At 32.4% G+C, this 16164-nt stretch overlaps 2 protein-coding genes across 7 annotated transcripts; one reads left to right on the top strand and one right to left on the bottom strand.

The window, feature by feature from the left end:
- Positions 1-3691: 3691 nt before the first annotated feature.
- LOC140782415 (protein CASPARIAN STRIP INTEGRITY FACTOR 1-like) lies at positions 3692-5140 on the bottom strand. Its single transcript, XM_073128964.1, has 4 exons — positions 5001-5140; positions 4621-4911; positions 4298-4347; positions 3692-3944 (listed from the first exon to the last, which is right to left on the bottom strand). Exons 2-4 carry the CDS (start codon positions 4688-4690, stop codon positions 3807-3809), a joined length of 258 nt encoding a protein of 85 aa, XP_072985065.1. The 5' UTR covers positions 4691-4911; positions 5001-5140; the 3' UTR covers positions 3692-3806.
- A 6016-nt stretch (positions 5141-11156) lies between these two features.
- Positions 11157-16093, top strand: LOC140782617 (cyclin-T1-2-like). 6 transcript variants are annotated; one of them, XM_073129283.1, is made up of 8 exons: positions 11158-11303; positions 12258-12578; positions 13618-13699; positions 13954-14192; positions 14558-14692; positions 14775-14950; positions 15049-15200; positions 15287-16093. In XM_073129283.1, exons 4-8 carry the CDS (start codon positions 14181-14183, stop codon positions 15847-15849), a joined length of 1038 nt encoding a protein of 345 aa, XP_072985384.1. In that variant the 5' UTR covers positions 11158-11303; positions 12258-12578; positions 13618-13699; positions 13954-14180; the 3' UTR covers positions 15850-16093. The 6 variants fall into 6 exon arrangements, with proteins under 6 accessions (XP_072985383.1, XP_072985384.1, XP_072985387.1 ...); XM_073129282.1 differs by lacking the exon at positions 13954-14192 and having other exon boundaries at positions 11157-11303; XM_073129286.1 differs by lacking the exons at positions 11158-11303; positions 13618-13699 and adding an exon at positions 13700-13818 and having other exon boundaries at positions 12439-12578.
- Positions 16094-16164: the final 71 nt, after the last annotated feature.

Here is a 16164-nt window from a genome sequence, read left to right as displayed (position 1 = left end):
TATTTCATTTAGAGTATAAAATTATGAAGTCCTTTTCTCCCTTAAAAATGGGTGCCAATTAAGTCCTAAACATGACAAAGATAATCTACCAACCAGATGAAATTATGAGGAACAATTAAAAAAAAAACACACAATCATCAAATACTAATTTTCTTACTTTAGTTTGCAGATTTTGACCTAACAACCAAAACAAATTTTACTATCCTTCTGTTGGCCAACAGTTAAAGTTGATGCAAGAACCTCTTATAATTAAAGTTATTTGATTATGTTAGATAGGCTACTACACCTAGAATATAATTAACTAAGAACTCCATAGGCCAAACTATTATACATCTTGTTCTATATCAAGTGGATAATATTGACAATAATCTTATCTTTATCCCACCTATCATTTTCCAATCAATGGTGATGCATGCATGGAGTAATGAATCATGTTTGTGATTGCGAAAGATGGTCATAAAATATATGCAAATTGTGCATATAGGCGATGGTTGTATATATGTCTTAAATCATGCTAGGATATATAGGTTGTTGGAGAATTTGACAAGTTTAGCTAACCTTATCTTCATTAAGAACTTATATAAGTACTTTATTAATCCACTGCTTATATCTTGAAAAGTGAATATGTAATCCATGGTGAGCATGGGGATCTAAACCCCTAAAGCAATGATACATTCTCCAATAGAATGTTCATTAGATTATATCCCTATTGTTGTTAAAAAGTAATGGTTAATTACAATAGTAGTTTATCCATCTTTTTATGCAGAAATAGGTATGATATTATAAGTAATCCACACTGCTACAAAGTCAAATGCTATACATAATAATTTTATAAGCTATTGATCTTGAAATCCAAGTATAATGATTTGAATCCTCGTTCTTCTCAAATCCATCAGTTAATACTACAACCATAATATTTCATTAAGTCCAGATCTAAATAGAATTTTTATCCTTTGCTAGTATATAGTTAACAAAGAATGGTGGTATATTTAGAAAGCCCTTTTTTTTTTAACAAAGATTACTATTTCCTAGTTATAACAAATATATCAACTAAATCGAATCCTTCACTCTTAGAGTATCTCCAAAGGAGAGCTCAATATTTGGAGCCTTTTGGGCTCCAAATATAAAGCCAAGATCCCATACACTCAAATACATCTGGCTTTATATTTATTATATATATATGTATATATATTATATTTTAAATTATTTAATAGTTATTTTAATATTATTAGTTTTTAAAATTGAGATCTTTAAAATAAAAATAATATTTAATGCTTGCTTCACATCTTATCAAAAAATGAGCTATGCAATTAGAACAATAACCTATGCAAATAAATATTGATTGTGATTGCAAAGATAGAGAAATCTTGTCAATTAATTTAGATAAGATTGAATATTCGGATGAACGTATTTTTTTTCAAATAAAAAAACATAAAATCAGTAGAAGAAGCAATAGTTATTTTCAAGTCGGAGCTTCGTCGAAAGATCAATGTAGTGGAGGTGGATACAATCGAGGAAGAGGTGGCTACGGAATAGATGGTTATGGAGATGACTTACGAGACTATTAAATACTTATTGTTTCTATTATTAAATGTTAATTCTATTTATTTTATGTAATGTAATTTTGATAGTTTTAATAATGACGTGTAATGCTTATTGCAATATTTATTTCATGTAATCTCCAGACACGATTTGCCATTATTAAAGGACTAGCAAAATTTTGGGATAAAAAAAATATTACATGACATTATAACTGTTTGTACGATACTACATAATATGATGGGAGGATGAATGAGATGAGGAACCTAATATTGTTATTTCTACTCAATTTCTAATCGTTGAAGGGATAAAAGCTAACGATGATGAACGATTTCAAAGATTACTCGCTCGATATAGGAAGATCCAAGATAAAGAAGCTTATTTTGTGTTTTGAAATGTATTGACTGAACACTTATGACAGAGACATGAGAATGAATAAATATAATTTTTTAATATGATTTTTATTTGATGTATGCTATGTTTAATGTATTTTAATATTTGGTATTTACATTGAAAAGTAATTTGAGTCGTTATTCGAATAATTTTATGACACTCTAATTTTAAATAATAAATAAAAAAAATTTATTATAGAATTTAAATAACTTAAGAACAAATTAATATTAGACTCATTTTAAAGATCTCAATAAGAACAATGCAGCGACTAACTACCGAAATAGACATTACATAGGTTTTACATAGTTAAACGAGTCAATGTATCATAAAAAATAAACTAAAGAGTCTATGTGAAAATAAGCAATAACGGAGCCAAAATTCTTTGCCCTTAGCAACAGAATTAAATTAAGAATTGAATTTTTTTGATATGTTGTCATCTTAGGTTTGCAAAAATAGATAGAGGAAATGGGCTCTATAAGTCCAAGAAAGCAAGAACTCCTTAGCCCATTAAACATGCAATGTAATTGTGTACATGAAGGGCATTTTCTTCTTCTTTTAGATGTATAGGATGATAGTTAATTACTCTCTTTTTTTTCCATTGCATGATGGATGTAGCTAGTGACATGATAAGTGTTTGGAGCCACAGATGATGTGTGGTAGCTTATCTCGGCCTTGTACTTGAGAAGAGTTTACACATATTAATGATACTCTAAATTCATTTAATCGAGTTGAATTAAAAGGCAACACAAACATGACCAGCATTAAATAAGTTAAAGTCTTCCCACCTATTTATATGTAACTAAATGAGTTAAAAGAGTTAGATGCACACAAGTTATATGAATTATTCGGGTCATAAATGACTTTAATAGATTATTTATGTGGCAATCGAGTAATCAATTTAACTTAAATGGGTTGATTTATTTAAGGGTCTCAAGGTGACCCTACTCTTTTAACTTAAAAGCTTTGATGCATATATCACTTGTCTTGTTCTTTGAGGGGATACAATTATTCCTAACTTTTCTTATTGATGGTATGGGCATTTGTAAAAAAAAAAAAAAAAAAAAAAAAATCTTTAGTTTTTAAAATAGAAAATATAGGTTATTATGCGCATGCAACTTTTATATAAATTATCTGTATTTTATTATAAAAATATGTGCATTTAGTATAAAAAATTTAAGAAAAATTTGCATATAACACCCTATTTTTTAACGAAATTACGATTTGCACTCTACATTTTTACTATTTGTAAATTGAACTCTATGAGAAATTATGATTATATGCAGAAAATATCCTGAGTTAAATTTGAACTAATATTGTGAAAATATTCCAGTAAGTATTATTTCTAAAATAACTAAAATATCTTTATTTCTAAAATAATTAAAATACCCTTAGTATAACTTGGTCGAGGATATCTTCGTAATTTGTTTAGTATAGTTAAATTAACTAAGATGTTTGCTTAAGTTTAATTAATAAATATAACAGCAAAGTGTTTTCTGCACGTATTCACAATATCATAAAGCTCGATTTATAGATAGTAAAAATATAGAATATAAAATATAATTTTATTAAAAAAAATAGGGTGTTATATGCAAATTTCCAAAATAAAAAATAAAAACATTTGATTTTAAGAGCCTAATCTTTTTATTACTAAAACCTAAGGGTATTTTTCTGCCTGCCTTGATGGTATGAGTTATTATGCCAACATAGAGAATAATAAACTTTAAATTATAAACAAAACAATACCATTATCAACACACTATAAGGAACAATTCCATCTCTTTTATTTGCTTGTGCACCACCACCAATATATACATATAGTATGTATGTATGTATGTTGTACATTGTAGCCCATAGAAGAATAGTATTCAATTCAATTAGTTAGGTATAAGCTTAAATGGAGGCTTGGCAAGAGCTGGAGGAGGGTCAGAGCTTCCATAGTCATTTGTTTGGACTTTTAAAACTCTGGCATGGAAAACCACTTCTTCTTGCTCCAAAGACATTTTAGCTTCTTCCTGCAGTTGATTGGAAAAATATTTTAGTATGTAACACAAGAAGAAAATTATTCACTAATTACTTGAGTTGAGGTTCCAAAATGGTGCTCAAACATTTAATGATGGAAATTATTTACTCATCAGAATCCATCCTAGCTAAACAAGCATTTCCCTCTTGGAGGACACCCTTGTCTTAGAAGGGAATCCTAGATTTCTTGAAAGTGAAATTTAAGCTAATTACCAATTTAAAGGGAGTAAAATGACTTGCTGATGATGCTTATGCAACAAGAGAAAAAAAATTCTAAGAAATAGAAAAGGAGAAAGAAAACATATAGAAGAATCTTAAACTAATAGTTTCCATTCTAGCTCCATACCTCCTTTTCTATTTGCACTGTGTATTTATTGAGAAATCTTTGTTGCCCTCCTACAAACACAAAATTTAGTCACAAAAGGAAGTATAAACAACAGATTTGTGTTGATGAATTGAAGTTTATAATTGAACTGCTTCTAGAAATCTGATAAGAATGCAATAATCTAAGTATTGTCATGCATTGTTAATATTATCATAGATAAGAAAGTATACAACATGAAAGCTTATATATTGTTTCAATCAATGAACAATATAATGTTCTAATTGAATTATCAATCCTTTATTGATAGATCAAAATCTATGGCATGTAGAACTATTAAAGCTAACCTGCCAATGAAGTTGAGAGCAATGATGCCAAGATGAGAGCAAATAGAATGGTGGATATCTTAGGCCCCATGGAAACTATGCAGACAAACTACCTTCTACCTCTTCAAGATCAGAGAGAGGAGATGAAGCCTTCTGCTGTTGGATTTGTTACAACTCAATGAAACCTCCAGGCTGACCTTGTGATAGCTAAGAATCAGATAGTCAATTCTTTCGAAGTCGCGGAATGCAAATCTTAGTGGCTTCTCTTCTTAAATTTATAAGGAGAGGGTCAACACTTCTCCTGTGGAGTGTCTGGGTTGTGGTCATTAGGGTTGTTGGGCTTCTTAGTTTATACCATAAATAAAAGGAATTGACAAGTAGATAGACTTCATTATACTAACCTCATTAATTACCATAGAAAATTAAGCCTCCTCTAATAACTGCCAGTTGTAGATCACATAATAAGGCTGGTCGGCACGCAATAAATCTTCGATTTTAGCTACTAATCATGCAAGCCTAGCTAGATAATTTTCTGGTAGGATTGGAGGTTGATATATACAACTGGGAAGTATGATGAAGACTGTGAATCTTAGTTAATTGTGAGTAGGATAATAATTTTACCGCATGCAGTAATCATCACACCTTTCAAATTCTTTTCCTCTGATGTTAAATGTAACTTGACAATATGAATGAGACATCAAGGAATATATATCTGACAACCTTGCCTCTTAAGGCAAGATATGAAAAGTAGAACAAGTCCAACAAATTGGCAATCTCAGAGGGAACTATTTCCTTACCAATTTTTCATGAGCAATATTGAGTACTTACTCACAAATTCAGCTAGTTAAATTGCCAAAACTCTTTAGTTCAAACTCAACATATTCATTGATGCATCATAGAGAAAAGAGCAGTTCTTTCTTTCAGCATTCTTCAGAGGAAATACTAAGTACTAATTCAAAGATTCAACTAGTGTAGCATGTGCCTAACCAACAATGTGGGGTCTATTGTGTATTCAATAGCAAGATCAATGTAGAATTGACATAAGAATTAGAATTATCTTATTTCAGTAGGACATATCTTATTATTTTGGAATGTATCATCTTCAAAGCTTGAGGTTTATAGATGCATTGTTCTCCTAAATATACTAGAAAATTTGGGGCAGGGAATCAAATACATTATGAGAGGAGAGCAGTGGAAGATAAGAAGATCCACTAAATATTGTAAAATATCAAGTACTCATGATTTCTTCATAAATAAGTAACTGCTGAACTAGGTTTTACTTAAAAGCAAAGTGGTTTCCTAAAGTATTTACAATGTGACCTGCAAATAATAATGATCATTTGCTAAGTATGTGAGCTTACTAGATACAAGGAAACATGGCCTTTGCCTAGCTTGTAAAAAATTCTATTTGACATACACATCAGCCAAAGAGAGATTGAGCCACAACTAGATCATCTTTGACTTCTTTAATTCCAATTTTTCTGCTCATAATTTGAAGGCATTTCTTCATGCACAAGTATTAATTGTTGGCGGTAACAATCTGATTCCAAAGAGTCACAATAAATTCGATCAAAATAATATAAATAACTTACAGAATATAAAATTCTGAATAGTCGAGTCTAGTGTTGGACACTATCTCCTTAAGACCAATTCGCCCTCCACCGATTGCTTCTGGAAGAGTTACATTGTTGGACTTGACCCGTGCGTGCGAACCGAACCGAACCGAGCCGGGCGGCGCGCGCGCGTGTGAGTTAAGTTGCATAGTAACCTTTACCCACAAAATAGGTACCCCTTTTGGGGCCCAAAGCCCATAAGAAGTTTGTTACTTATATACCATACTAACATTTCTCAAATATCCAATATGGTACTAAATTTCATTTTTCTTTATTTTCCATTGCCATGATATCTACTTTAGAGCCAATTTTCATTCACTTCTCTTCATGGATTTGACTAAGTGAATATTTGACAATAAAGTACACTTTGAGCTAAATTAATTCCACCATTAAACCATCATTAATAATGTGTGGGCCCCACTTAAAACTTAGCTCAAAGTTAATAAAAATTCATGTCAAAAACATGAAATTACTAACATTAATCAATGATGCAGATATAATATTTCCACTGCTACAGTATTAAACACTTTGCATGTCTTGTTCAGTTGAAGTCAACTCATTCTGTTTGCTGATCCAAATAAAACAAACTTATAAATTGTGAATGGAATCTAACTGTTTAGGCACAATGCGTTATTTATTATGTTGCTTCTCTGCATATTGCTTTCTTATCACAAAATTCTTCTTCCTAGAAGAATACTATTTGCAATTATTAAGAAAACCTATTTAACGTAAGATTACTTACATGCTTGTTATGATCAATTCTGCGCGCTGAGAGAGCTCTTTTACCCTTACTTCTGAGGAAAGGATGAGTTAAAACTTAAGGATAAGATGATCATTTAATGCTTCTCATCAACACGTTTAAGAGATCAGAGATATTAAGTAACATTAGATACTTAACGGAGATCAAAGTGCGATAAAACATAACGAGGAGGTATACGGTATAAGTGAAAACTATGATAGTTTAGAGAGTCTAGGTGTAATTAACAGTTAACTATATATAGGCAGAATGATGCTAGAGCATATTATACAAAATTTTCAATGCCAAAGAGTTGCAACTACATAGAAGGGAGGTTGAGACATAGCTTTCATATCCATGCCACCTCACTGAGTACCTAACTATGTTTGAAGAAAAATAGTCAAATAAGAGGATCAAACAGTGTATATGAGGAGACTTAACTCATGGATATCTTGTAAGGCATATTTGCCTTCCAATTTGATGCTTCCAAGAAACAAATTGTTTGGCTTTGAAGAGGCCTTATTTTCAAAGCTTTGAATTTCTTTCTTAGGTAGTTCTCCTCTGGTGTACAGTTTCTAGGCTGTAAACCTATGGCGTGTTTGATTCATAAAAGATTTTAAAAAATAAATAAACTCAAAGTGTGTGGGGTTGATAAAAAATTTAATACAATTTAGTTAAGATCTTGAGGTTATTAACTTATCAACTGCTTCAAAAGCTTAAGTTATTAAAGAACGATGATTTTTATATTTTGTATTCTAGCATGGACAATATAAAATATGGATCGGCTGTCAAACCTATTTTTACTTTAAGAGTATTTATCTTTCTAATCTCATCCATACTAATTTTGATAGATATTTAGATATTATTAAAAGCAAAAGCACATTATGTATTAGTAACGATGAAACAAATCATAAGTTTAAATTACTAAATAAATGTGTTTTTTTTTGTTGCAAATCATCCTTATAAGTTTTACCACAATTTAAATCTTAAATATTTATTTATTTATTTATTCTTGGTTATGCATAGATGATATAAAACTTGCTCTTAAATATCTTATTTGAGATGAAGTTATAGAGGACTGAATAAATCTTCAAATGTATATAAAATAATATTGATCAGAATTTTTATGAAAAAGATAAATCAAATTAATTTTATTACTTTATTGTTAAATTTAAAAAATACATATTATATATAAAATTATAAATAATTAAATAAGTTTTTCAAAGCATATAAAATAATATCGATCTCAGTTCATATGAAAAAAAAAGAGTAAAATATTGAATAAAAATTAATTATGTTACTTATGAAATTAGATAGGTATATATGAAATTATGTAGGTAATATGATACGATTCGATCCATATTAGCTCCACGCGTGACATTGGATTCATGGGAATGAGCTTATTTATCTAGTTGAGTAAGTAAAATCAATAAAATTTATTTTTGCCAAGGTGCGTTCGAACGCAAGAACTGCGTTCGAACGGGGTGATTCGAACGCCTGCATCACGTTCGCATCAACAGAGAACAGAATTGGCGTGTTCGAATGGAAACGGGAGCATTCGAACGCGGGCGTTCAAACACCTACATCACGTTCGCATCGACAAAGAACGGAAATTCCGCGTTCGAACGCGATCAGGCGCGTTCAAACGCACCACGACGAAAGTATGGATTAAGTTAGGGATTGTTAGGGTTCTTTGGGGTATTTTTATGTTCATTAGGGAGTCCTTATGGTGAGCCTCTATATATATGTGGAAGAAACCCTAATTGAGATTTTTTATCTAGACTGAAAATGGCTTTAGCCTTATCTCCTTCTCTCTTGATTCTAGCCATTGGCGCCCTCTCCCACCTCCCTTTTTCCACCGCCCAAATATTTGGTCGGCTTCTTCCAGCCTCTCACCTCTCCCCCTTCACACCAAGATCTAACCCTAGCATCCATCTAGCCATTGGAGGGCTATTAAGCTAGGATCTAAGTTTCAGAATCGTTGCGGATCGAATTAGGCCGGTTCGTAATATAATAACATAAGTAAATTTTTAAGCCTCCGGTCAAATTTAAAGATACTTTATTAGAGTTGAAGTTGTAGATAACTAAATAAGCTTTCCAATGTATATTAAAAAATATCGATTGGAGTTCCTATGAAAAAGATATGAGTAAAACAATGAATAAGTGAATAGTATTACCAATGTAAGTTTATTCACTTATGTTGGTCTACTAATGTAATTTATTCCTAGCAAAGTAATTTTAATTTTTTTAAAGTTATAATATTTAAATAAATTTTAAGCTTTCCAAAGATCGAGTTTGAAGATACTCGTTACAAATGAAGTTATAAAAGATTGAATAAGCCGACGCATATATAAAAAAATATAGATATGAGAAAGATATGATCATAAGAGTAAAATAAAATTAATTTTATTATTTAAAACTGATAAAGTTTTAGAGGATTACATAAGCTTTCTAACTTATATAAAATAATGCCAATCAAAATTTATATTGGAAAGACATGCCTGAAGGAGTGAATGAGAGATAATTTTATTATTTAAATTGATAAATTTAACCTTTAAACCCGCTAAATAATCGAATTTGAAGATGAAGATGAATATTCATTAAGATAATTTTTTTTAAAATTAAATAAAATTTCCAACACATGCAAGTAATGTTGATCAGACTTCACAGTGGAAAGATCCTTATGTTATCAAAGTTCATATAGGTAAGAGGACGGGACGAGGAGCTCAAAAAATGGTCATAATTATTTTCTCATACCTACAAGTAGTCTATATTTTGTGTCTTATAATTTCTTTGTACTTTATTAAATAAAAAAAATAAATTTATCAAAAATTTTAAAAAGGTGAGTCAAGAGCAAATCCAAAAAAATATATATATATATATAAAAAATTTATAATGCAAATAAAAATAGGGAGAAATATACAACCTAAAATATATCTCGGGTTTTAAGCCAAAATGTCTAAAGCATTGTTCACACTTATTCCAAAAGAATTACGAGTTTTACTTATCATTTAAAATACTATTTTTATTTTTTAATTTTTAATATATTTTTTAAAGAAATTACTCCTACGAAAATCGATTTACATCGTAAACCTCAGCTCATGTCGCTATTCACAAATTTTTTATATATTTTTTCATAATATAAATCGCTTTTCATGAGAACAACTTTTTTATAAAAAATAATAATAAATCTATGAAGAATATGAATATCACTATTTCGCATAGCAATTATTAGCTGGTAGAAATTAATAATTTTAAAATAAGTTTGACGAAGATAGTAAACGGTCAAAAAGAACTCCGTGCCGACCACCGTTCCCACTGGGGTATTTTCACGTGCTTTATCAAGTCTTTTCTAAGTCACATCAAAAAGAACTTTTGCAATAAACCCCTTGTATAGTACTAAATTATGAAAGACTCCTCATCTATTTATATTAAATTTTCTTTTTAAGCCAAGGAGAATGTTACTTTGTAATATACTACCTCCATCCGCAGAAATAAGGTTACACAATTCTGGGGGGATGAGTCCTAACAGGTTACAACTACAATAATCGGAGGACACTCTAGCCCTGGCCGTTGCCCAGTCAGCTACAACATTGCATTTCCTCCCTACATGCACGAACCTAACTTCCAAAAATTCTCCTCTTAATCTGAGGCATTCAAACACCATGTTCCTGATGCGCCAAGGGCTATAGTCCACTCCGTTCAAGCTTTTAATGGCCTTCTAGCAATCTGATTCGATAGTCTGTCTGCTATCTCTGGTGATGAGTCATTTGGTGGTTACTCATAATAAGAGCAAGATTGGAGTGCATAGATTGGTTTGTCAATTTTAAATAGTTTTTAATTCTTGGCGTACATAGATTGGATCATTTTCTATACGTCGACGTTAATTTATTAAAAATTTTTTTAAAGAAATGATAAAGAATAAATATGACTATAAACATAAATATCATTTGAAGTTCTCTGAGTGGAAAATTCTTATCCATATCTATTTATAAATACTTTATTTGTGCATCTAATGAATGATATATTGCTCAAATTTATAGAGAATATCGAGAAAAAGGTGGAGTTAGATTGGAAATATATAAATACAAAATTGTTTATTTTTATCCCTGCGCACTATTTCCTACTGTATGATGAGTGGATCGTCTTTGCAATTTGATCCAGTAAAGAAATATATAACGTTCCAGGGGGGGATGTGGAAAAGATAATCTGGCATTGTCCTAAAAGGGAAAGGAAGTGGAAATCTATAGGTTATAAACCAACCCACCCCCCCTCCTATAAGGATTCTTCTTCTCCCATCTACCGCCGCTCCAGCGATCGAGTCCTTTCTACTCCCAGTCGTTGAATCTTCGAAGGTAATCGAAGCTTTTTCCACATGAAATTTATGGAGATCTCGTAAAATTCTAGTAATTCGATGTGAGATTTCGTTGTTTTGGTGCAAAATAAAAGTGAAGATAAAATCTTGTTCGTTTCCTTCCAAAGTTATTATTTTCGTGATTCTAGATGTCACCTGTTCTAAATTCTTGCTGAATTATGGTATGGTTGTGGTTGGAAATGAGTTAGGGCTTGTAGATATCTCTTATTATTTGATGGGAATCAATTAAACTGCAATCGTTTTGTTGTACACAAGATTTAAGATGTTGATTGTTTCTCAGCTGCCTTCTCTTTCTTTTCTTTGGTTCTGGAGCTGATACTTGTCGGAATCAATTAAAAAAAAAATGGAATCTTTAAGACATTCTTTCTATTATCGGTAGATCCACTGAGGCATTTGATTTTGTTGCTGTAATTTGTAACGGAAGTAGCCTTATGCAGTAAAAGCTATAGTTGGTTTAATGGGTGACTGATATCTTAATTTGGTTGTGAGATTTTTATGTTATGTTTAGAGCTAAGATACATTCAAAAATGGACCTCTTTGTCTAAAGTTTTGTTATGCAAGGTATCCTGTTATGTTGTAGGTAAGTTGGTAGGCAATCTTTTCTTTTTTTTTTTTTTTTTTTTTTTTTTTTTCGGTATGGCATTTTGACTGTAAATAGTTTCTCATATTGGTGGCCTGGGATTTCTTTTCAGCATTGTTGGCTCTCAAATTTAACTAAATGCAGTCGCACAAGTAATCTTACTTCTTATTTTCTGTAAAGTCCAACCATATTCTGATGTATGGGTCAATGAGGAGTATGTTAAATAGAACTATAATAGTTTCTCAAACATGTACTTACTGTTTCCCCTAATTTGACCTAAGTTTCTCAAACATTGTTACTTGAGCTCATTCTTATTTCTTTCTTTTCTCATGGAACATTTATATTGAGTTGCAGGAAATTGGTTGTCAAGTGAAGCAGCATATTACTATTATTAAAGAAGAAGTGACATTTGTAGGGTGTTATTCCACTGAAGCTTGTAGTACAAGTGGCACAGGAGCCCTTTAGGGCCTCTTTTCTGCTAGGGATGTTTGAGAATGAAGATACCAGGGTCACAGACGAAGCATCTTCTGAGCATATGCTTTCTTGGTATTTTAGTAGAGAAGAGGTTGAAAATAACTCCCCTTCCAGGAAAGATGGCATTAATTTGAGAAAGGAGTCGGAACTTCGGATGTCATATTGCTTATTCCTCCGGGAAGTTGGCATTAGGCTTAAATTGTATGAGTTTTCCTTATCTTTGTTTGAATTCACTTCTTTTTATCTATATTTCACTTCAACATATAATGAGCTGGTTGGATTTACTTCCACTAGCGTGAACATTGTTCTTTTGTTCTTGACTTACTGGTAGATGCTGCTGCATCATGCAACAATTTCGATATTTCCCTAAATGTAACATATGATTGTTACCAGTTATCGGCACATATTCTAGTTTTTCTCCTTGTTTCCTGTTTTTAGTTAGATTTTATAGAGTGATTGGCATTGCTTATCTCCTATGAGTACATTTGATCATTTTTTTCCTTATTTCAGCTTTATAGTGAGTGATATGCAACCTTTTAAGAGGTGGAGCTCTTTTTGCACTGATCCATCTATGGGTGCAATTTTCATATAGAACTGCTGATCTACTTATACAAAACTAGAATATAGCTGAGATAAAGATAAGGACATTGGGATAGAAGAGTGAGGTTACTTGGAAAGATAGTATAAATTATAAATTGACTGTATCAGACACAAGTTTGGGTTGACACCTATAGAGGATAAGTCTTGTGAGGATATATTGAGAACTCGAGATGGTTTTGAACATTTGAAAAGGAGATGACATACTGTCCAGTAAGAGGAGTTATCTTTCTTGAAGTGAAAAGTGTCTTGAAAGGGAAGGGAAGGTTGAACCTAATGTGGGAGAAAGTAGTGAGAGAAAACATGGATTTTGTATAATAAAGAACCTTACATTAACTATAGCTGAAGTAAACTGGGATCCATATAGCCCAACGCCAGATAGTTGTGGCTAACAGCCATGCTGTCGTTTGTTTGTCGATTGTTCGTCAAATTTTCAAGTCCTGCTTGTATTTATTCTTTTTCCCTTCCATCTTTTATCTGTAGAAGTTGACATGTATGTGGCTGGCAACATACTTGCCTTATCTTCTGTAGCTAAGGTCATACCTTATTCCTCTTGATGAGCATGACACCTTTTTTGGTTTGTGCAAGAATGTTTATTTTTCTCTTTTTCTGTCTGATTTGAATTCTTCATATATATTTGCAGACCTCAGCTCACTATTGCAACAGCCATAATGTTTTGTCATCGCTTTTACCTCCATCAGTCTCACGTAAAAAATGAATGGCAGGTAAGGAGCATGCTTCATCTCTTTCTCTGATGTACATACAACAAGGAGAGATAGCCCTTGATTTCTCTCATGGAACTTTTGTTCTTCTTTCTTGGAATCACTAATCACATTATCATAATGTAAGACTTCTTCTGCTAATGACAATTTGAATATTCTTTCCACATGAGAGGCGCAATCTGTTAAAAAATTTAATGATCTTTCAAATTTAGCAAGAAATGGCTAAGGGTTTATCTTTTCCTTTTTCTTTATGTCAGATATTGGCCCTTTACCCTGACTATATACCAAGTTTTGGGTTAGTACAGGGTTATGTAGTCTTGAGATGTTTGGCAGATACCAGAATAGAGAAATTAAATGCTACTTTCATCCACCACGCAAGTTCGTAAGGCATTACTGCACGAAGGATTCAAGTTTCTGTACTGGGTCGTGAGATTTTTTGCAATTAGGGGAGTTTAACAAACTTGATGGCTCAAAATTTTTGATAATGCGCAGTTCAGTAAGTACTCAAACTATATTCGACCTTAGTGTACAATTACTTCTTTTCTTGTATGGTATGAGACTACTAATCCTGCCAGAGTCAAGCTGGTTCCTCTTGCTATGTCTTTTTGGCAACGCAGCCTTGCAGATGATTGATAATCTTTTGCATGTTTTGCTGCCTTGCATTATTATCAGTTTAATGAATATCTTCTATTTTGTGGTGTCATTTATTTCTTAACATAATATGTTTACATATTTCATAGAGTTAATCGAAGTATGTTTTGATATTGCTTAAAAGAATTTGAGTAGTTATATAAGACTTATTTCAGTTTGGATGTATGTGAGTTTGACATTAACAGTTGGGCTTTTCTTTTGTTTTTTCAGACCATTGCAACAGCATGCATTTTTCTTGCTTCCAAGGTTGAAGATACACCTTGCGCATTGGACGACGTTGTTAGAGCCGCCTATGGGACAACGCACAGAAGGGATCCGGCTGCTGCACAGAGAATTCATCAAAAAGTACTTAACCTTCTCATATCTTAGCATTTTCAGTGCAGAGGCATTATTGTTTCAATATTCACCTTTTTTATTCAATGAACAGGATATTTTCCAAAAACAGAAAGCATTAATTTTGATTGGAGAGAGATTACTGCTTTCAACTATTCGGTTTGATTTCAACATTCAGCATCCCTATAGACCTCTTCTTGATGCTTTAAAGAAACTTGGGATTACTAGGAAGGATGTTGGACAAGTAGCATGGAATTTTGTGAATGACTGGTGTGCTACCTATGCTTTCTCTGCAACTCTTTTCTCCCTTATGGTATAACAGTCTGTTTATAACTTTTGCATACTACTGTGCTACTTGTATATGTTAGGCTCCGAACAACAATGTGCCTGCAATATAAAGCCCACTACATTGCTGCGGGCTCCCTCTACGTCGCTGCTAAGCTCCATAATGTCAAGCTTCCATCAGAGCGGGGATATGTTTGGTGGCATGAGTTTGATGTCGATCCTCGGCGGTTAGAAAGTAAGTTATGTTTTGCAATTTGAACAAAGATCACCAGTGCAAATTTCATGCATCAATGAGATTTATGGATATTTTATTGTTTGCAGTTGTCATTCAGCATATGATAGAGCTTCTTGGTTCTAGAAGAAAGTCTCTCGTGGCTCATCCTCAAGAGAAGCCTATCCAAACTCCATTGGCGGCCAATCAACAAGTATATAACAGCCCAGACTCTGTTTTGTGTAGGACTGTCTCTTCCATGAGCAGCTCAACCCATGACTATAATGGTCAGGCCAACACACGTGAGCCTGCAAATTCCGATGATCACAATTCCTCTAGCAGTCTGAAATGTGGAGATCGCTCGTGCTTGAATGGCCAGCTAAGAGAAAGTGGAAGCTCGTTCAATATTTCTGTCGATGGTGATAGGTTTGAGAATTATGTGGACAAAGAAAAGACGAAACCTGATATTGCGGGTGGAGTCAATAAAATAGATATACTTAGAATCAAGGAGATGATAAAGAAGAGGAAAGGACACAGAGAATTTAATGGTCACCCGGTGATTTCAGATGATTCAAGTGAAGATGTGTGGATTGAGAGAGAGTTAGAATCTGGGATTGCTCTTGGAGCTGAACCAGTTGATAAGAAACAAAGGCTCTTAACAGGCAGCCATTAGCTGAACTATTCTGTCTGTCTTTTTATCCTTTCTCAGATGATTAAAGGTATCTTCCATGGAGGAGATAATAACTTACGCTGATTATCCCATAGATGAGAGAAGACAATCCATTTCATCTTGCTTTTCTTTTTATCAACTATATACATCAAAATCAAGGCAGTGAGAGTTTCAGTTAGTGCAGTGTTGAGGATTGTATTCTTCCACGAACTATATTTATAATCATTATCGATGTTGCTTGGGATCAGAGGTTACATCTCTTTAACGTGATTTATCGTATTCACATACTGCTTTTCCATTTCTGATTTCTGATAGGGG

The sequence above is a fragment of the Typha latifolia genome, chromosome 2 (genome assembly GCF_019914945.1).
Source record: "Typha latifolia isolate L0001 chromosome 2, TyphaL0001v2, whole genome shotgun sequence".
NCBI lineage: Eukaryota > Viridiplantae > Streptophyta > Magnoliopsida > Poales > Typhaceae > Typha > Typha latifolia.
Note: the sequence above shows the minus strand (reverse complement) of the source record. Positions and strands in the feature narration are given on the sequence as shown.